This window comes from Scophthalmus maximus, chromosome 12, assembly GCF_022379125.1.
Source record: "Scophthalmus maximus strain ysfricsl-2021 chromosome 12, ASM2237912v1, whole genome shotgun sequence".
In the NCBI taxonomy this organism is placed as follows: Eukaryota; Metazoa; Chordata; class Actinopteri; order Pleuronectiformes; family Scophthalmidae; genus Scophthalmus; species Scophthalmus maximus.
In genome coordinates, this window is record NC_061526.1 from 12,929,643 (window position 1) to 12,950,423 (window position 20,781).

The 20,781-nt window shown below is 39.4% G+C and overlaps 2 protein-coding genes across 3 annotated transcripts in view; one reads left to right on the forward strand and one right to left on the reverse strand.

The window, feature by feature from the left end:
• The window catches only part of cog5 (component of oligomeric golgi complex 5), a 54,067-nt gene that overhangs the window by 23,755 nt on the left and 9,531 nt on the right, over positions 1 to 20,781 (reverse strand). Inside the window, exon 7 of the mRNA XM_035610929.2 lies at positions 1,315 to 1,445. Coding sequence (XP_035466822.1) covers positions 1,315 to 1,445 — 131 coding nt within the window. The remainder of the gene's footprint in view (positions 1 to 1,314; positions 1,446 to 20,781) is intronic.
• gpr22a (G protein-coupled receptor 22a) lies at positions 9,828 to 19,621 on the forward strand. 2 transcript variants are annotated; one of them, XM_035610959.2, is made up of 5 exons: positions 9,828 to 10,284; positions 13,041 to 13,894; positions 15,714 to 15,858; positions 16,090 to 16,236; positions 17,053 to 19,621. In XM_035610959.2, exons 3-5 carry the CDS (start codon positions 15,736 to 15,738, stop codon positions 18,103 to 18,105), a joined length of 1,323 nt encoding a protein of 440 aa, XP_035466852.1. In that variant the 5' UTR covers positions 9,828 to 10,284; positions 13,041 to 13,894; positions 15,714 to 15,735; the 3' UTR covers positions 18,106 to 19,621. The 2 variants fall into 2 exon arrangements, with proteins under 2 accessions (XP_035466852.1, XP_047192271.1); XM_047336315.1 differs by lacking the exon at positions 9,828 to 10,284 and having other exon boundaries at positions 12,868 to 13,894.

Here is a 20,781-nt window from a genome sequence, read left to right on the forward strand (position 1 = left end):
AAGCCAGTACAAACAGTTGAATGATGTCTCGAGTGGCTCTGAAAGAGTCTGAACCTGATGATAATATCAGCGTTATCTTGCATCAGCCTTGAGGCTGGAGGTTTTTTTAACAGAAAGCCTGTGTTACACACTTAGAACGGGAAGTTGTGGCCACAAAGATGCCGTTGAGCTTTACTGTGGGATTTGTAGCATCAATGTTCTTTAAGTTTATCTCACTCTCTGGGTGAAAAGTCAGAATATCTTCTATTATGACCACTTTTTAAAATCCCTCTCTTATGAGTTCCCCAACATAATAAAAATGCAATGCCCAATCCCTGGAGTCTCCCTGCCGTTAAAGTAAACTCAATTCTTCCCCATTAATGTTTACCTGTTGTAATAAATAATTATAAATTAAATTTGCATTATTATTAACAATAAATCCAGTACAATGTACACACAGCAATAATTCCAATAGTAAAACAAGAGAGTTTTCACTACTCTGCTGCTCTTAGACTTGCTCGGTTGTACTTTGCCATGTTTTTCGTATGATGATAGAAACCGTCACTGAAACCCAACAGCATTCCGCACATGCAAATTTGCACCAAGCGAATGTCTTTGCTGGTTTCAGTCCGATGCGAATGTCATTTTCTTGTCCAACGCCCATGTAGCATTCGCACCCATACTCATCTTAGCGCCACAGCCCTGTTGGTCTTAAAATGCATGTGGTCAGGAGCGTTGTTTGTGCATTGGTATCTCGAGGCAGCAGACAGTGATTGTGCTTTTGATCCAGAAAAAAATGGTCTTAAGTCAGTGGAGCAGTATTTGACTATTATTACAAGGAGCATTAATAACATAGTAATATGTGCCTACATACACAATGAGCGTACACTCTGCTTGTTATACACAAAGATGTTTGCCTGTTTCCTCTGTAGAGAAGTGTTCTCTCTCAATACCTGGAAAATCTGCTCTCATAATATCAATCCACTAAGACGCAAGCTCATCTGGCGATTAAAGGCCAAAACACACCCATGATCAATGAAGACATGTCCATGCGTCTAGCCATTCAAATAACCAATTGGACTCAGTTTAATCTATTGCTCCATGCAAATAGTATTACTATAGTAGTAGTAATATATTCAATTAGATCACTTGGTCTTCACGTTAGAGAAAAAGATTATCTTGTGTGTGTGTGTGTGTGTGTGTGTGTGTGTGTGTGTGTGTGTGTGTGTGTGTGTGTGTGTGTGTGTGTGTGTGTGTGTGTGTGTGTGTGTGTGTGTTTGTGTGAGCGCGTGCGTGCATGTGCTTGTGCTTGTGCTTGTGAATGTGTGTGTGTACCTGGATCTCCATGCCCTGCTCCAGCAGTCTCTTGGCTTGGTTCTCCACCTCCAGTCTGGCTCTACTGATTAGCAGCAAGTCGTTCTCGATCACCTCAATCCCGCTCAGATCCACACCTTGTGAGAGGTAATCTGGAGAGAGTGCAAGCAGAGACACTTTTCTCACTTTTCATGAATGTTTCCCGTACACCCAGAACTCTTATCCTTGATTTTGTTAGAAACAACTTTTTGGATATTTGGCTTAAGTAACAAGACTTAGAGTCTACTCTTAATTATAAACTCTTTTTATTTCCCTCACTTTCCAAAGCTTCATTCCCATTTAAAGGTAAATAATATGGTTGACGAATATGAAAAATTGAGTATCATCATAAGCCCATAAGCCTAGAAATACACAGCACAAAATCTCAACATTGACATTCATGAATATACCACATCACATTAAAGTACTATGTAAGAAACTGCAGCAAAGTCAGGAGAACCTATCATCTTTTCCCTTGGCAGCACATGGGACAAAGGATTTTTACCTCTGCTAAGGGGGTTATGAATTCATCTCTGTTAATGTCTTCATTCAGTCAGCAGGATTACACAAAACCTACTGATTGGATTTCCCAGAAACTTAGTGGAAAGATGGGACATAGGCCAAGAAAGGACCCATTCAAATTTGCATAGATCCTGGAAAAGGGGCGGCTCCAAGAATTTTTTTTCTTTAAATTTTTTGACATTTTCAAAGATGTCCCAGGGAATCATTTTTGGGGGGGCATATTTAGGGGACTGAGCATTATTACACTTTATACACATACTATGTGTGTGTAATCTGTTGTGGCTTGATTCAATTTAAGGGGACTGTTGGGCCATTGATGATCTGTGATGTTTCCTTGAGGGTAAAAGACCAAACTCACTGTGCAGTGGATGAAAAGGTTCCTTAATAATTCTGTCAGCTTTTATTCTCAGTTCATCATACATAACACTTCGCAGCTTTTGCTACTTTCCTAAGAATCACTGTTTCCTGATAAATATTCAGATCACAGAGACAAATCATCGCTTTGCTTGAGGCCCTTGTACAGTTTCCAAGATATGCAGGGGAGCAGCCAGAGCCAAGTCATCAGTGTCAAAGTTCAAGTTCAGCTGTTGCTTTAACTCTTCTCCTCTAATTTCTAAGTGTAGTTGTTGTATATGGACGACCTTTATTTAGCACTTTACTTGTGTTAGCGGCCACTCAAAGTGTTCCACACTACCATTCACACACACATACAATGCTTCTATTTATAGTGCTTCTGTGTCACACTCCCCATCCCCACACTCATTTTAGACTTAAGTGTCTTGCCCAGCAACACTTCGACTTGCAGACTGGAGTAGCCGGGATCAAACCACAGATCACTGATTTTCTGCTGACCCGCTCTACCTCCTGAACTGCCCTGATGTAGTGGAATTCATTATACTTGTAGTGGTTTTTTTATACACACAACAAGGGAACAGAATACTAAAAACTATTTATTGTAGCTTAACACAGTCATTAGATGAGTAACTGGCTGATGTAACTGAATACATCAATGAATAACAATGTCTGTTAAATAAAAGTTAAACAAATTCACAAAGCTTTGTAAGCCTTGCTTCTAAAGTCAAATTATAAGACGTTGTGAAGGAAAACTAAGTTGTTAAAAATCAGATGAGCTCAGTGAAGATTAGCAGGAGAGTACAAATGAAGTTAAGTAAGAGATACTTTTGCGATAAATAATAAATCAAAACTTTGTGACAACGGCAGTGATTCATGATGCTTTTTTAAATTACACTTAAAATAACAAAGAATATCTCTAACTGTATGTTTTACACCGTTTCTTCATTGTAGAGCAGCGTGCAGTGCTCTTTGCTCCGCTCTCGCTCTCTCCCTCCCTCTCTCCATCAGCTGCTTAGGGGGAAGGCAGGCAGCCCTCGGTTTAACAGCGGGTCTCTGTTGTGCATGAGAGCATGCAGCATTACCACCTCCACCAAGGAGGGCATTTTTTCACTGCCGTTTGTTTGTATGTTTGTCAGTCTGTAAGCAGGATTACTCAAAAACTATACTGATTGTCATGAAATTTTGCAGAGGGGGAGGGGAGGAACCCATCAAATTTTGGAGAGGATCCGTGTAAAAGGGCAGGAACAGTGTTACAGTCAAGGTTTGAGAGAGAGAGAGAGAGAGAGAGAGAGATGGAGAAAGACAGCAAGCGACAGCAGGAGCACTACACTCATCTCTACAATGAAGCAACAGCACAATTATGGTGTACTTGTTTTGTATCATTATGAAACGTAGTGGGGTAAATATAGTATTTATTTGTGCGTGTCTGTGTATAGGCTAGGATTTGCATCGTCCGTCCGATGCTTAATCGTTGATCATTTTTTCCAGGTTCTTCCATGGCCAACAGTAGACTGAGATGACTGACTGGTCTTTTTATTACTTTCACAACAACTCAGTCAGTCAGAAACTTCATCAACACATCTCCTTAAAAAAAACCTAGTTTATGATTAAATTATCATATTTCTTACACTGAACAGATTTGACAGCAGCACTTGTTTCAGAGAAGCACATAGCACTTCTGACTGCGTGTTAAACCTTCCAGTTCTGTTCTGTTCACCCGCACAGGCCTGATTGTACATTAGAGGGAGAAATATTATTGCATACTTGCAGCTGAATATTTGAAACGAAAATGAAGCCCCTAGAACAAACACTAGAGCTCTACCACGATTACTCTTAAACTGCTGCCATACAGAGATGAGCCAGCCGGAATGGGGAAACAGTTAAGATGTGATGGGGGAAGAGAGACAGCAGAATAATGTCCTTCCTTCCAGTTTAGAGTATGATTTGGAAAATGAAGGGCTGCAAAGAGCCAGTGAGGAGAGCACAGGCAGAGAGAAGGAAGATCAGTCACATGAATAAAAATCTCAAAAACTTTGTGCAGGCCTATTTAATTATCTGTGTTTCACTTTGATCATTCAGCCTGATCCTGTGTAATGGCTGATGATTTCTTGTCAGAGGTATTTTGTTTTTATATGACAGAATAAAATCAGTTAAGAGTGACGAATTTGTCATTTTCAGTTGACACAGAAGCTGTGGTTGCATTTGCTGGAGGAAGATAACGTAACATTTGTCGTGATGATTAAACTAAAAAGATTAACAGATTTAAGATTTAGCTCCACAGAAAAAAACTTTTACTGTGAATATCACTGCTATAACTTCTTCTAAACAAGAAACTGTACAAGCAGGAGTCTGATCTGACATGAACATCAACAACCAAGATTAAAGGTTTTCCACAGGTAAATACTGCAATTTATATCCCTGTGGCAGATCAGGTTTAGTTAGTAACTGTGTTTTACATTTGTCTTTAAAGAAACATCTGTGAGAAATGACTCACAGAGCCAAGTGAAGTGTCAGTTGTGAGGTAGCATTCCCAAAACACAACATGTAAAAACAGAACTTGTTTCCATCTGGGTGGAAGGTACACGCGTTTTTGGACCATTCGTTTTTGTACTGTTGTATGAGATCCGAAAAAATACAAACCATATCTACTGATGTCGAAAAAGCCTGTGCTCTGTGGGCATGCCCTGGTGTTGAGGGCCAGAGCAACGGAATTCAAACATCAGGAAAGAGCAGACTGAAACCTGGACTTGTGTCTTACAGGGAGCATTTTAAAGTTTTGCATTGCTGGCTTTGTTAACATATCCAACATCAGGGCGGAACGATTCATCGTTTTCAAAATCGAAATTTGCAAATGGCAAAAGGCTGCGATTAAGAATACTGCGTATACGCCGACCAACAACACACAGTGAATAACATTGCATTAGGGGAGTGGCCTCCACGGAGCCAGAAGCAACGTTTGACAATTTAGTCTCGAAAAAAGGCCGCAATTCGGTGAGACAGGAGTATTTCGGGTTTGAGCTGACAGATGTTCAACAAAAGAAGGTATTGTGCAAAGCATTCAAACGCTTCATCACGAGGCAACACCACCAACCCGTATCAGTGCTCGACACAACACCACAGGCAGCCGCATGAAAAGTGTACGGCCAACAAGTCAGTGAAAGTAGTGACGCCCCGTCTAGAAAACACAGTACCACATTAGGGTCGTTTGGGACTGTTACTCCCTATGAAAATGAAAATGTCTCACGCAGGCACCGTGAGGTAATGAACACCACGACTATTAAAGTCGTTAAAGAAACAGACTGCTAACAGAGAGAGAGCTCAAGTCACTACTACACCGTCACCGTGTTCATTCAGTGCTCTCTCCCCTTCCCCTCTTCAACACATCTCGCTCTCTCCAGCGTGTGTACGCGTAATTATGATCGGATATCAAATCGCAATCGCAATGTCTGTCAGAAAAATCGCAATTTGATATTTTCCCCAAATAGTTCAGCCCTATCCAGCATCACAATATTCAATAAATGAGAGAAAATAACAAAGAGCATATCAAGTCCCAATTAAATTCATTCCTAGTCCTGCACTTTGTCTTTGTAAAGAAAAGAGATGTAAATACAGTGGGATACAAAAGTCTACGACTATTCGAATAGGAAAGTGGACTATTGACTTGTTGCATCTCATTGTATTTGTGTGAAAAGCTAAAAGACAGAGATTGAAAGACAAGTTTATATCATCAATCTCTTCGCTCTCTACACACAAAAGCCATTTGCTGCATGTGATTCTCATGACTTGGTTTCAGAAATTGTTGGACGCAGACCTGTCAAATAGGTGTGGGAAAGTTTTCAAGATATGATGATCGTTATCACCTCCAAGTGAGAATCATGTAGTTAGTTAGGATTTGATTTTACTGACATGAATCAAATGGTGGCCTGTGCTTCAATGAAATAAAAACATTAAATCTTTCATTGTCCTTTTGTTCACGAAAAAGCGGAAAACATAACTTCTCCAGTCTCATGGCAGCATTATGCTTTATAAATCAGGAAGATAAAAATATTGATGTTGAGACAAGGAGTGTAGAGGTATGGTGTGTTGGGACTGATATCCAACCATTTTAGATGTGCTATTTGTCTAGAGCTGTACATTGTTTGCTCTTCCTCCCAGAGAGATGGGGAGTATTCTCAGGCAGGTGGCGGGCTGAGGCACAGAGGATCGGGGAATTGGAAAGAAGCCACATTCAATTCAAAGCAATCCGCTCAAAGCCTCAACCCAAATACAAAGCCTGCCAGAGAGCACCATGGAACAGCTGAGCCCAGCATCCCTTTGCTTTTTAAGATATGTTTGTAAGAAAGGGGGAAAGGGTTGGTCCTTTTTTTTTTACTTGAGTCATATTATCGAGAGAGAGAGGGGGAGAGAGAGAGAGAGAGAGAGAGAGAGAGAGAGACACTGGATATCAAGTGCCTATGCTAGATTCAGACCAACAATGTTGTCATTCTCCTGTCCAGCATCCAAGTTCTTTCAATAGAAAACGCACTCGCCCACATCAGGGAACCCATGGGTGTGTTGGAACTGATGACATGCGGTAAGGAACATTGTTGGTTCATTGCTATGGTGAGGCAGAGGAAAAGCCTGGTCGGAAGTCAGTATTTTCAAGGGTGATTATTTTCTAAAGTATTTTTTTAAGGTGAGTAACGTGCACGTAGGCGGGCCCACAATGAGCACACACTCTGTTTCTTACACACTCTCTTACAGGTACAAGTGCACCTGGTTTTTAAATTGAATGTGGGACACTACTCATTTTTTGCTTTTTTTAGATGTTACATCCAAAACAAACCCATAATTAATTAACACACTAAGTATAACCCCTTTGTACCGTGCACTTGATGCAGCAACCTTGTTTTCCACCATAAAACAAACAGATACAAATTCAGATACGTCCTAAATACACTTTACTCCATGTGCTTTAGACCATGAGCTTAGAGCATCAGAGTCCTGTGTGTTGGTTCCGAGGGGATATGGTGTGCTCTGACACACATGCCCATTTTCTGTGCTGGGGAAATTCATTCAGCTCAATCTTCATAATCAAAGTGAACCAGATATAAATATATACTCAACTACATCAATATACGATAATAACTACAATAATGACATCATTTTAATGCTTGAGAATTGTTGCATGGCAGTTTGTAGCCCCTGCAGAATCACCTTGGTGATGGAGGTAATCAGCAGAGTGGTGTCAATTGGAAGAGTCAGCAGGGAGGGATCTGATACCCGCTTATCACAGAGCCTAAAAACATTAGCCTATCAATCCAAGTCCTGCTTCAATAAGCATTCATTCATATATATTAAAAGGAAGAAGATCCTATGTTTTACATTGGAGAGCATTCAAGACCTCACATGCTGAGCATTCAATGGTGAAAACAATACAAAAAGTTGTTTAAAAAAAAGAAAGATTGTACTATTTTGTATAAAAACACAATAAAAACTAAATGGTACAAAAATAGCATTACACTTTCCGCCAATAATGAATTCACTGCTTGAACATTAGTAAAATAATTGATTTAATTTCCGTTTGATTAGGCTGTAACTTTTGAAAGAACACACATTGTCTGACAGGTATTTGGTCTAAAATGAGGTGTGTGACAATACAAAACAGAACTTTGCCAGAACAGAACAAGAGATTTTTTTTTGCAGGAAGTTGTAGGTTTTTGGGGGGCTTTCAAGAAAAAGAATGTCTGAAACTGCTTCATGTATAAAGAAGAACAGAGGCTGTGGGTCTGTCAGACTGCACTGTGTCACAACTAGTGTAAACCATGAAATGACACTTAGCAGGCACAAAGACGTAACATTTTGCTTTCTGTAATTCAAAGTTAGTATGGTCAAAACTAGATATCAGAATGGGATGTAATTACAATTAAGTATTGTTCAGTTTTTATCATGTTTGATTTTCATTACCAATCACTTCCTTCATTCCTTTGAAAATATCCTTGTCATATTATATATGACCAGATCAACAATCAGGGATCATCCACCTCGAGCTGTAATCTCATTTTTGGCAATACAATCACAGCAGCTATGTTATAATCATCCACTTTCTGTCACACTCTACAATTAACCGTTATCAAGACTTTTTACCAGCTACAGCTTCCTGTAGCCTTAGTCACCAACATTAGAAAAAAGCAAATTCTGCAGAGCACAATAATGGTTTTACATAAAAGAAAAATAATCTATATTATATATTCCATATATAATATGCAATATAACTTATTACATAAAATAATATATAATAAAAATAATATATATTCAGTAAAGGACAGTAAACTGATTAAATATGAATTGGTGAATTCAGGCAAAAATCTTCATTTCACAGGCTTTAATTTTAGACAAGGCTGCAACAAGAAACATTTTTCATTATCATGTAATGTATTGACAGATTTGAATCAATTAGCAATTCCAAAATGATTTCCTGAAATTTTTTTCTTTAAACCCAACACGCGAGAATGAAGAGCAGGAAATGTATCACTTTTGTGGAGATAAAATCACTGGTTTGATCCTGGGGTGTGTAAATAGCAAGATATTGAACCACAAAGAAGCACGGTATGAATATTAATGGTTTAATGTAACTCAGATGGTGAGGTAAATGTGTGAGCATGATCTAAATCTAACCAGGCTGTTTTTGCATTTTTAGTATTTACCGGTGCAGAAGCACAAAGTTCTCGATTTCTCTTTAATAAATGAAGCACTCACATGCACTGATTTTCACTCGTGCACCTCTGTTTGAATTAGCACAGCTGGGGACTAGACAAAAGTTTGCCAGCAGAAAAACTAGATACTATGCTGCAATATTAATGCATACATGAAACCTTTATAGATGTTTTCTGTTGTGCTATATTGTGCTTACTGCACTTTTAGGAGTGAAATTGGCTCCTCGCACATCATCTTCAGGTCTCCGAACTGTCTAAGTCTCTGTTCCTATTTCCCTCTCCATAACCCTGTTATCTGGTATCCATTTCTCTCTCACTAACAACTTGTATTCCGGGGAAAACATGCCACCCATTGAGCAGCACGTGTCAGTAAATCACTCAGGACTGAAAGGAGTGTCTCCGCTTATATGTCATGAATAAACAGAGTGTAAGAAATGAAGAGCTTTGATATAATAATATAATATAAGAGTGCACCCAGGAAGAAAACAGATGGGCCCTGATTTGAACTCTGATCTGTCGTTCTGTGGTTCCTTTGGCCAGCTGCGCTGTTATTGTTATGCCAATACCAAGTATCACTTAATAGTCCATTCACCTGTTACATTAGAGACATACTCACCAGGCAATAAGAGCATAACGGTGACTGCTCCAATGCTCCAAAAGCCAGATTGAGACAATTAAGCATGTACTATCCGGCAGGTGCTATGCAAACACAACAGTGGAGGAGTGGCCAAAGTCCTGAGAGGAAGGATGCTGCCATTAGTATTGTCATGGCAATCGTTTCCCACATGTGAGCTTAAATGAAGGCAAACAAACTTCCAAAGAAATGGCTGAGTGGGAAAGAGACAGAAATTTAAAAAAAAAAGATACTTGTTGTCCCTGCTTGCTAGAGTATAGACAGAACAAAAGACAAACAAAGATATCAAAAGAAAGAGTTTTTGTGAGTCTGTTTTAGGAGTCCAATCAAGCACAGTTGTGTAAAAGGAAAAAGGAGAGGAGAAGACAGAGAGGAGAGGGGAGAAGGAGGGGGAGGGAGCGATGGATGAGTAGGAGGGCTTCTGGAGGCAGATCGAGAGAGGCAGGAAGCAGGACAGAGACAGACCAACAGTAGAGAGAAGAGAGGGGGAGGCAGAGCAGCAGTGTCATTATCTCCCTCGTATCTCAAGGCTCGGTGGCTGAATGCTTTCCACCAGTCAAATTTCCATCCTAAGAAGACGGAACAGTGTGGCATAAAATCTTTGAATGATGGACGGCTAAATTAAACCTCTTGCTTATCACCCGTGGACACCAGACTGCTTTAGGGGATTGAGATTACAAAACCCCGCTGGGAATGCAAGAACTCCGACAGACCCAAGGATCACTGAGGAAAGGTCTTCGTCTGCAGGTAAACTGACACAAGACACAGTGGTAGACTAACACCGTTATCGGTGTGCTAAGGGCAAGGCAATGTGAGTGTGTTAGACAGAGACAGTACAACATCAGGATATTCAGCTCTAGGAAAACACTCAGCATGCTGCCATGTGTTTAGCCTGCGAGTCATAATTTTGAAGATTATTTTGAGTGGACAATAATTACACTAAATGTGTGGCTGTCAAAAGCAAGGAACATGGCTCATCACAAGCTAAGCTGAATTCACTGCCTCTCAAACAGTCAAGCTCTCCTGTTGTAGAAACACAAAACTAATCAGACTCTAGACAGAACACGTTCGTAGTTGTCCAGAGAGTGGGGTCATCTAGAGGACAGATATATTTAATATAACAGGAGATGAGCAGGACAAAAAGTGCATTAAGCCATTAAGCCCTAAATTAAGTTTAAACAAAGATGCAATTTTGCTCATTTGTAGACTATGAACTAAAGCAGAGCTAAAAGTAATGGACTCCATATCAGTTCAATATCCAGTCAATTCAAGACTGAGAGAAAAAAAATCATTTCCCAAGAAGCTACTGGGGCTGAACTCATTCATCACTTAGAATTTCAGATTTTGTTTCCCATTTTAACTGATCAAGACTATCAGTGTAGGAAATTTAAAAAAGAAACTAAATTTTTGAGGCACTTAACATTGCAGTTTTTCATGAGAGATTAGCACAGATTTAAATGCATACACATTCATTACAATACATTCATTCACGTGGCTTATGCTTCTGTTCAAAGAGACTTACAATCATCAATTTCTGACTCATATCAGAGATACATACACATACACAGATCCCACATAATTACCTGGGTAAAAAAACAAACACACACCCTATAAGTGTTCAATAATCTGTATTATTATTATCTAATAATGTAATATAATGTCTCATTTGAAATCATTCTCTACATTTTCATATGTCTATAAAAAGCACATGAAAAGATGACGATGCAGGCCTATTTCCTTTCAACAACCAAGATTATAATTAGACAGAGCTTTTAGTATAAACCACTAGACGGCAGTATAAGGATTATGAGATCATGACAATACAGCTCTAGTGCTACCACAGCACTTAACAAAGAAAGGAGATAGGTCTGGCTATGCAAGACTACATTAAAGTAAACTAGCTAACATTTACTGCCAGTGCCAACCTGCTGACACTGCTAGCTAAGGTGCCACACCGTAGATATGTTATAAACTCTGGTGTTAGCATTAATGTTAGCTACCTTAGGCTTACTTACTCGCTTGCTTATTTTGTGTCAGCAAGCTAAAAACTTTTTCACCCATACCTCCTTTAACAAAGTTGTGATTAGCTTTTAGTTGTCCAAAGCTTCCAATATCAAAATACTGGAAAACACCCATTTGACCAACAGTCCAAAATCCAAAGATATTAGATATTCGATCATATAGAACATAGAAATGGGTCAAATAATCATATTTAAGATGCCGAAAATATCAAATGCTTGTCATTTTTAAAAAACGAATGACAAATGATTAACCAATTACTATAATCGCTGCAAACGTATTATTTGACACCTTGCTCAGAACTATGCATCTATAGAGATATACTTTATGTAAATGCTACCCCAGGCAGCCCTGGAATCTGGGCGTTTTGCCAGAAATTGGTAGGCGTGTTGACAGCAGTAGGTATGTGATTGGCTGGTTGGGTTTAGGTACAAGTTTTGTGTGGTCAAGGTTAGGGTATGCCCACGGTTGTCAACATGTCCCACACTACGGTGCCATGTTTTAGCTGCAGGCATTGTTTCTCCATTTGTGAAGCCAATATTTCTTTTGTCTCAACCACTGGAAAATGTGGAAAATGTTGGTAGAGCATCCATAACCACTGTAAAAGTGGTTGGATATAATACAATATTCTGACATATATGAAGATAAGGTGACAATATATTGTATTAGATACATTTTTTTATGACTGTATCCTCATGTGTCATATATTACATGCAGGGTAGACCATTTTAATGGTATGATCATTCATTCATTCATTTATCCAAAAAGTATATTTTCACTGGGCGAGTATGCTCTTTAACTGGATACTTTGTGCTTGCAGTATTTTTGCAAACAATCAAATACATGTTAATAAAATAAAGGTCAGATCTAATGTCAGACAATTATAATGCAAGGAGACAAATATATAAATAAATGTAAATGTGCATGCCAGAGTCACTTTCATCATAGATATTATATTATTCACAGTAAACAGATTGTTATTCATTCCTAGATACCAACATGAAACAATATTTTTTGTAGTTGATGTTCAATGTTATCTGAACACAACCAGTTTAGACAGTAATTCGTAATCATTTTTAATCCAAATGAAGATTTCATTGCCAAAGTTTTCAAATTTAAAGTCGAGTCCTCAACTGACTTACTGAGACAGTGTGGTCTGTTTTTGTGACAGTCAGTCTTCTACACACTGGCTCAGTTTTCAGTAGTCATTTGCTGAAAAACACATGACGAGAACCATCAAAGACAAATGGCAAGCATCAAAACCAATTTAACACACATTTGGCATGCACATCAACAGCAGCAAAAACACTCACAGGCATCCAATCCATAAAGGACAAGCTACAAGGGATGATAAATTAATTAAAATTGAACACATGATGCATTTTGTAGATCAGACAGTAATGACCTAATTTCAATGCTTTATTTTTCAAACATTTCTTTTTTTATACTACTTTACTGAAATCTTCCAAACTTCATCTCTGCAGAAATGATGACAGAATGTAATGGAGAAAGAGAACAAGGGAAGGGGATGACGATGATGATGACCAATGGACACGATGTCATTCTCGGTTTCAATCAATTACTCTTGCTGTCTGTGTAGGATAAAGTGGGAGTAGGAAGGTCGTGGATGTCCAAGAGTCAAGGGCTCAGTCTCTTTGGATGATCCCCAAGACTCTACATGACCTACATCCAAGTCTCTGACATTTGGTGCAACTGCCTCCCCCCTTGGAACCTTCCATCTATTCTGTCGTCTCTACCTTTTTCCTTCACACTTCTCTGGAATATGAAATCACAAACCTGACATGGTGCTATGGTTCATATCGGGATGTGCACCACCTCCAGAGAGATAAAGAGAAGAGTGTGAAGAATGTACAATACCTGAAAAGTGGAGAAACGTAAAAAAAAAGGGAGGATTGTTCTAGCACCGCCATCATTTTCAAGTGGGGATGACACTGGAGCCAGTGATTCAAGCACAATTGACAATGACAAGACAGAGGTTTGCCTGAAAGAAAGCATTGATCGTAGCGCACTGCACTGCCGTTGTAAATCACATGCCCCCCAACGAGGGGCAGGCATGTGTAGCTTCTGTGTTTCACAACCAGACTCTTCCTTTTGCCTGAGTGGAGCCAGTATTGCCAATGTTAAAGCGCAGTGAAGACTTTTCATGTTCTGTCAAATCTTGATGACTTCACAGAAAAAAATGGAACAAATCAATTTGGAACTGAAGATCGAGCTGGTCAAGTTAAAAAATGGTGGGATGTTCTGATGTGCTCCAGAAGGTTCCTTGTGGCCACTTCCATAGCTGCTGAGCTGGAGAAGACACTGCTGGGAGGGAGTGGTGAGTTTAACCCTGATATCACACCTACAGTACACTTGGTTTTCTTTAGTCAAAACCATAGGGGAACTAATGCCACAACCCTCATATTCTACAATTCTTCCATTTGGTTTGTTAAGGCGCTAGGGATGCTTGGTTGGATGGATGGATGGGTGGATAGACAGCTGTATATGTATATGTATATGTATGTTTTTATGGCAGACACTAGTATCAATAATGGTACCAGGATTTTGATTCTGATTCTACAATCAAGAAAACCGTGTTTGGGGCCTTCTTTGTTGACATCTTTGTCAAATGACTTGGGGTTGTGGTTAACAACTACAATCTGAAGAACTTTCTGAATCGGAAGGCATTTTTGAAAATTTGCCATGAAATGATATCAGTCACAAATGATTTTTTCGAGCAATTGGGTTCCTGTATTCCATCATGATTCCAAGTAAAGAAATTACTATGAAAAAATGGAGGGGGTACTTTTCTTTGACATTAAATATGAACCACAATCTCTTTCCAAAGTTATACTTAAGCATTCAAAAGAAGTGACCCTTAAAACCTAAATGTCCACTCATATAATTGTGATCATTTTCTCAATTGAGAGGTGTAGACAAATATCACTCACAAGAAAAAAATTTCAGCCTCCAAGCTGCAAGTCAGGGGGGAATTTAACTAGTTTTGTAGGACAGACATGCTGAAAAGTTCTTTGACAGATAATTTATACACGTGATGACTGATGAAGTGTCACTGAGCACATTGGGCCTCATGCAAGAACCATTTGTACGCACAAATTTGTTCTTAAACCGCATGTACGAGTGATTTAGGAGAACTCCCGCATTCAACATTTTTTTCCTATTTTAGGATTTTTTTTCTAATACTCAGAGAATTGACGAATGGTCGAGACCTGTCATAGGAGTCACGTAAATTAATCTGCTGTTAATCTAACCACATTTTTCACTTATGAGTCGTTTTTTCATCAATTTGAGGCATTTATGCATATTTAAATTAATTTTAATTTAAATAATATTTTTATTTTATTCTATTTTTCACCTCGTTATGTTAACATTATTCTTTTTAATTCAGCAATTTGAATTATAATATAATTTTACATGTATAGAACGTGTTAACAGTGTTTTCATTCAGTATTAACAGAGTTGCTGTAGTCCGTCACTTAACTCCTGCTGACTCCTGCTAAGATATACACTTTAATTTCTGGACCTGCGGAAATAGAACTTCTATCTCTGATCTTGCAAACTTCCTTTTTCTCTTTGAGACTGTTTTCATGAATGAACTCCAAAACCTTACATGGTATTTTTGGGGCGTTGATTATGCTTATTTGCGATCCGCGGGCAAGCTTGCTCGAATACGCACAGGTGAAAATGAGCCTGTTTACGCACATGATTTACACACTTTTCTTAAGATAGAAGCGTTTCAGGAATCCAATTCGGCCTGTTGGTACAAACTCACGGTACGGACAAATGTAGGAGAAATTTAGGATTACATTACATGTTCTTGCATGGGGCCCATTGTTCTTTAATTTCCTTTCCATTTTGATAATGTATAGTACTTAGTGTTGATCTTTATGAAATTAATTATTCTTGACCAATAATGTCAAGAGAGTTCAATGCCATACAATCAACGACCATTACCTCTCGTAACCCCGATCCTAATCAACCCTGTTAATGTAAATTCTTCATGAAAAGCAAAGGGCAGTGTGAGCTGCAAGCTCTGGTGACAGGTAAGCAAAACTTTGGTTTAAAAAAAGGGATCTGATAGAAATTGATATGCAATTGTTACAACAAAGACCATTTTTGTGCAAAATGCTCTCCAGGCATCTTCCTAACATCAGGATAATGCACAGATCTCCCATGCTGATCTCTGCAGCCACCATGAGCAACATGACCGTGATTGACACTGCTGACCCCTATGACCTTGACATGACCTCGTCTGAGGCCACCTACCCCATCAGCTTCCAGGTACTACGAAAGCCTATCACAAGCAAATCAACATGTTAGCATTATATTTGCTTGCTAGATGTAGTTATTTTTAGTTAACTGGAATTTGTACTGGGTTGGAAATGTCCATGTTAGATATTAATATTACATAATGACATGTTAGAATAAATCCTTGACATGAGGTATGAAGTATAAAGGATTTTTCCATGTTATTATTAATCGTGATAAAATGTTCTCTCACTATGTTGCTAGGTTTCTGTGACAGGCTTCTTGCTTTTGGAGATAGTTTTGGGTCTGAGCTCAAACCTCACTGTGCTAGTCCTCTACTGTATGAAACAGAACCTCATCAGCTCAGTCTCCAACATCATCACCATGAACCTGCACGTGGTGGATGTGTTGGTGAGTCCTGACCTCTCTTATCAGTTACCTTTTATCGAACAGGGATTCAAAGCAGTACATAACTTTAGACTGAGCCTTCTGAGCGTCATCATTTGCGGTCACAAGTGGTAATTACAAGATACCTGCGTCACCTCATAATCAACTCATTACAAACCAGCAATCCTGTGTCCACCTATGTCAATCGACTGTGCAAAAATGGATCCAAAATAACCCAGACACAATCACTCCCATGTTGTCTTTTGGAGCCAGAGTTGCAAAGTAGTGACCGGTAAGTGGAGCCGCGTTATCAAGTTCCCACCGATACACCGACGCAAGAAAACACACAAGACTTCCCTCACAACTTTATTAGTTGTAGAACTAGTTCACTCTGGGGGAGGCAGCTCAGCAGGTTTGCAGAACTTTAGTGTAAAAGGCCAGAGTGAGGTTAATGCAAATACACCAGCTTAACATTCAGTAAAATTTAAAAATTAATATTTTATTATTACTTAATATTATCATCTACTATCAAAGTATATTGCTGGTGAACTTTACCAAAGTAAGGTTGACAGTAAATATTTTGGGCTAAAACTTAACTACCTGAATGTTGTTTGGGCGTGTTTTGGTGCAACTGCATAGCCAATAATTCATAGTGCCAGTAATGATTTCAGTATGTACTTTGAATTGACAAAGCCTTGTCGTGCTATTTAAAGTCAACATATGGGTTATAATCAATACAGAGCAAGTGTTTTGGTTTTATCTGGTCCTAAACAAAACCGTCTCAAAACCAGATGAAAAAAATGCACTTGGGATGTGACACGAATTCCTGTCTGTTTTCAGGTATGTGTGTGCTGCATTCCACTGACAGTCGTGGTGGTCCTACTGTCTTTGGAGGCGGACACAGCCATGATATGCTGTTTCCATGAGGCCTGCATCTCTTTTGCAAGCGTAGCTACTGCTGCTAATGTGCTGGCCATCACAGTGGACCGATATGACATCTCAGTGCGGCCGGCAAACCGTGTTCTTACAATGGGCCGAGCTGTGGCTCTCCTGGGATCTATATGGGCTTTATCCTTTTTCAGTTTCCTTGTTCCCTTCATGGAGGTAGGCTTCTTCATCAATTCTGGTTCAGACCTTGTAAACCAAACGGCAGTGATCACAGTGGTTCATACAAATGAGTACTACACAGAGCTGGGTTTGTACTATCACCTGCTAGCACAGATCCCTATATTCTTTTTCACAGCTGTGGTAATGCTGGTGACTTACTACAAGATCCTTCAGGCACTTAATATTCGCATTGGAACTCGCTTTCAGCCGAACCTACCTAAAAAGAAGCACAAGAGTAAAAACACTATCTCTTTGAGCACGACAACACAAGCAGAGTCAACTGATGCTTCACAGAGCAGCACAGGTGTCAGGTCAGGTGGCAATGCACCTTTGGGCATGCGGGCTTCTGTGTCTGTCATTATTGCTCTAAGACGAGCAGTAAAGCGTCATCGGGAAAGACGGGAGAGACAAAAAAGAGTCTTCAGGATGTCTCTCCTCATCATCTCCACGTTCCTACTTTGCTGGACTCCAATAACTGTGCTCAACACCATCATCCTCAGCACTGGGCCCAGTGATTTGACTGTCCGCCTCCGACTGGGCTTCCTGGTGATGGCCTATGGAACCACCATCTTTCACCCGCTCCTCTATGCCTTCACACGGCAGAAGTTCCAAAAGGTTTTGAAGAGCAAGATGAAGAAGAGGGTGGTGTCTGTTGTTGAAGCTGACCCAACACCAAACAATGTGGTCATCCATAACTCGTGGATAGACCCCAAGAGAAATAAGAAGGTCACCTTCGAAGACACAGACGCGAGACAAAAATGTCTATCCACACAGGATGTGGAGTGATTCAAATGTAAAAATATCAAATATGTTGTGCAAATGGAAAATATTACTCTAGAGTGAAAATAAGAGCATAAAGTAGAAAAAAGGGGGGGAAAGATGTTTTCGAGGGAGATTAAGGAGTTTTGTTCATGCCAATGACTGTATATAGTGATGAACCACATGACAGCTCCTCAGAAATTAAGCCAAAACATCTGGATTGTTGCCCCCTGCTGGTTGATTGCAGTATAGGTCAAAAAGGAGCCTTGTCCATGTTAGCAGATGGGACATGGACCAAAATTTTAAAAAAAAAATCATGATTGACAGCCAAGAGTGCCTAGTGATTGGTTGGGCGGGTGTGTCAGTGGGACTGCAGCTCCACTCAACAACCACCACTGTGCAGACTCAAGCATAAGCACAAGATGGCTTTATACTTGTTCAGTGAGAAGAATTGGAGACATGTTGTTTACCTTTATATATAATCATTTGTTTTATGCAAATAGAGAAGTGACATTTGTTTTAAACAATGAAAACTGAGTCTAAGCTCATTAACAATGAAATACATGAATTTTGGGCAGCTTACTAAATTTATAATAAAATGGTGACCACAGAAAAATGATGAAGACGAAGTGGTTTCTGAATATCAGATGTAAAAAGGGACGATACCAGCAGATGAATGTATGTAAGTTCAAGGATTGCACTTTCAGTTGACTTTTTTCTTTTTCTTAAGTGCATAAGTCATAAGTGTCATAGGGTAATTTATTGCTTTTTATTGTGTTATAATGTGGTGTAATATTAAAGACAATTAAGAAATAACTGTATCTAAGCAGCAGTGCGTGTTGTTTGCTGTTTAGCATTAAATGAGACAAATGTACGGTCATAAAATACCCTTGATATTGTTTGTTAAGATTTGTAATAAACAACCAAAGACACAATGTGTCAGTATCTCTCTGCTCTCCTGCTTCTTCCAATTGATCTGGATACAGGGACAGAATACATCAGAAACAGTAGTAAAGAAATTGGGATTTAGTTTCTCCTTCACTCCCCTCAGAGAGGTCACCTGTCTGCTATGTCAACCATACAACAGTAAAGAGATGAAGAAAAAAACTTTACTGTTAATAGAATCTGTATTTGTTCACAACAAAATGGCATGAATGACTATGTGGTAAGGGAAAAAGGAACTGATGAACACTCCATTTCTCTTACCAGTACTTTTTACTTGTTTGATACACCTAGTGCTATTTTTAGGGGAGCTGCTAAGTAGAGGTCCATTTTGACATGGACAAATGAGAATACTGGTCTGAAGGGCTGGTTCATGGTCTCTGAGAACTTTTTAAGATGTGCTGTCTACATGAAGTGGGTGTGAGAATCCTGTCTTTCCTATCTTTATTCAAGAGTGTGGTCTTTCATTAGGTTTTCCCTCAAAACCCTGCCCTCTCTCTCTTATTGCCCCTGCTCAAATGCAAGGCCATACTCTTCAAGAAAAGTTATGAAAGAAAAACCACACTGGACAAAAAATTCTAGATAAAAGGCAAAAGTCTGACAAGAGATCATATCCCTGATCGATAGCTCTCAGCAATTTATTTTTAATTGAATAATGTTTTATCAAGTATTGTTCTTTTTCTAAAGGTCAGAAACCTATCAAAACTATCACAAAAAGAATTCTGATTGAGTTCCCAATTAAACAGGGTTTTAATATGCATACAAAATTTCACGACAATCTGTCCAACAGCTGTTGAGATATTCACTTTGTAACAAACACATTGAAAACTGTGGGGATTGTGTGCTAGCTGCACACAACTTCTAAATCATTGTCATCAGCCAGCAAGCAAAAAAAAGTATTTCTGACGTTTAGGCACTACAGTACAGAGCCTTCTTCAGAGCTCAAATAGGATTACAAAGAACTGCACACACCTATCAGCGATAACATTATGGGCACTGACAAGTGAAGGGAATAACATTGATTATCTTCTTACAATTGCACCTTTCAGTGGGTGGGATATTGTAGGCAGCAAGTGAATATTTAGGCCTTGAAGTTGATGTGTTGGAAGCAGCAAAATGGGAAACTTTGACAAGGGCGGAACTGGATTGGCAAAAGGACTGGATCAGAGCAGACTGGGTCAGAGCATCTCTAAAACTGCAGGTCTTGTTAGGTGTTCCTGGTCTGCAGTGGTTAGTACCTACCGAAAGTGGTCTGAGGACAGACAACTGCTGAACCACCAACACGGTCATGGGCGCCCAAGACTCATTGTTGTGTGTGGGGAGCAGTAGGAAATCCCATTCAAAATGAATAAAATCTATCAGAATACAATATGAAACTAGAATGGCACTCAGTAAAGGGCATACTGTACCTCCGCCAAATCCCAACAGTCCACTTAAATTCAACTCGAGCCAAACCAAATTGCACACACTCAGACCCAGGATTTTTTGCAACGAGATCTATGCATTATTCCCTGGGAAATCTGTGAAAATGTCAACAAGCCCCCCCCCTCCCGCCCCCTGCTGCTGACTGACAAATAAACAAACTAAGGCCCAACAGTCCCCTTATGAAACAACATTTATATGCACTAGATGCACAGATTATTAGGATCATCTCCAAATTGCACAGATTCATAAATATCAGTCCCCTAAATAAACCTGATGTACTTCAACAAGATCCATGCATTATTCTCTACAAAATTGGTACGCCCCATCTCGCAAAAG

Excerpts from the sequence above, each read along its gene's own strand:
- gpr22a (XM_035610959.2), top strand. The coding sequence starts at position 15,736 with ATGCACAGATCTCCCATGCTGATCTCTGCAGCCACCATGAGCAACATG. Across the intron at positions 15,859-16,089 it reads CCTACCCCATCAGCTTCCAG|GTTTCTGTGACAGGCTTCTT; the intron begins GTACTACGAAAG and ends CTATGTTGCTAG. Across the intron at positions 16,237-17,052 it reads TGCACGTGGTGGATGTGTTG|GTATGTGTGTGCTGCATTCC; the intron begins GTGAGTCCTGAC and ends GTCTGTTTTCAG.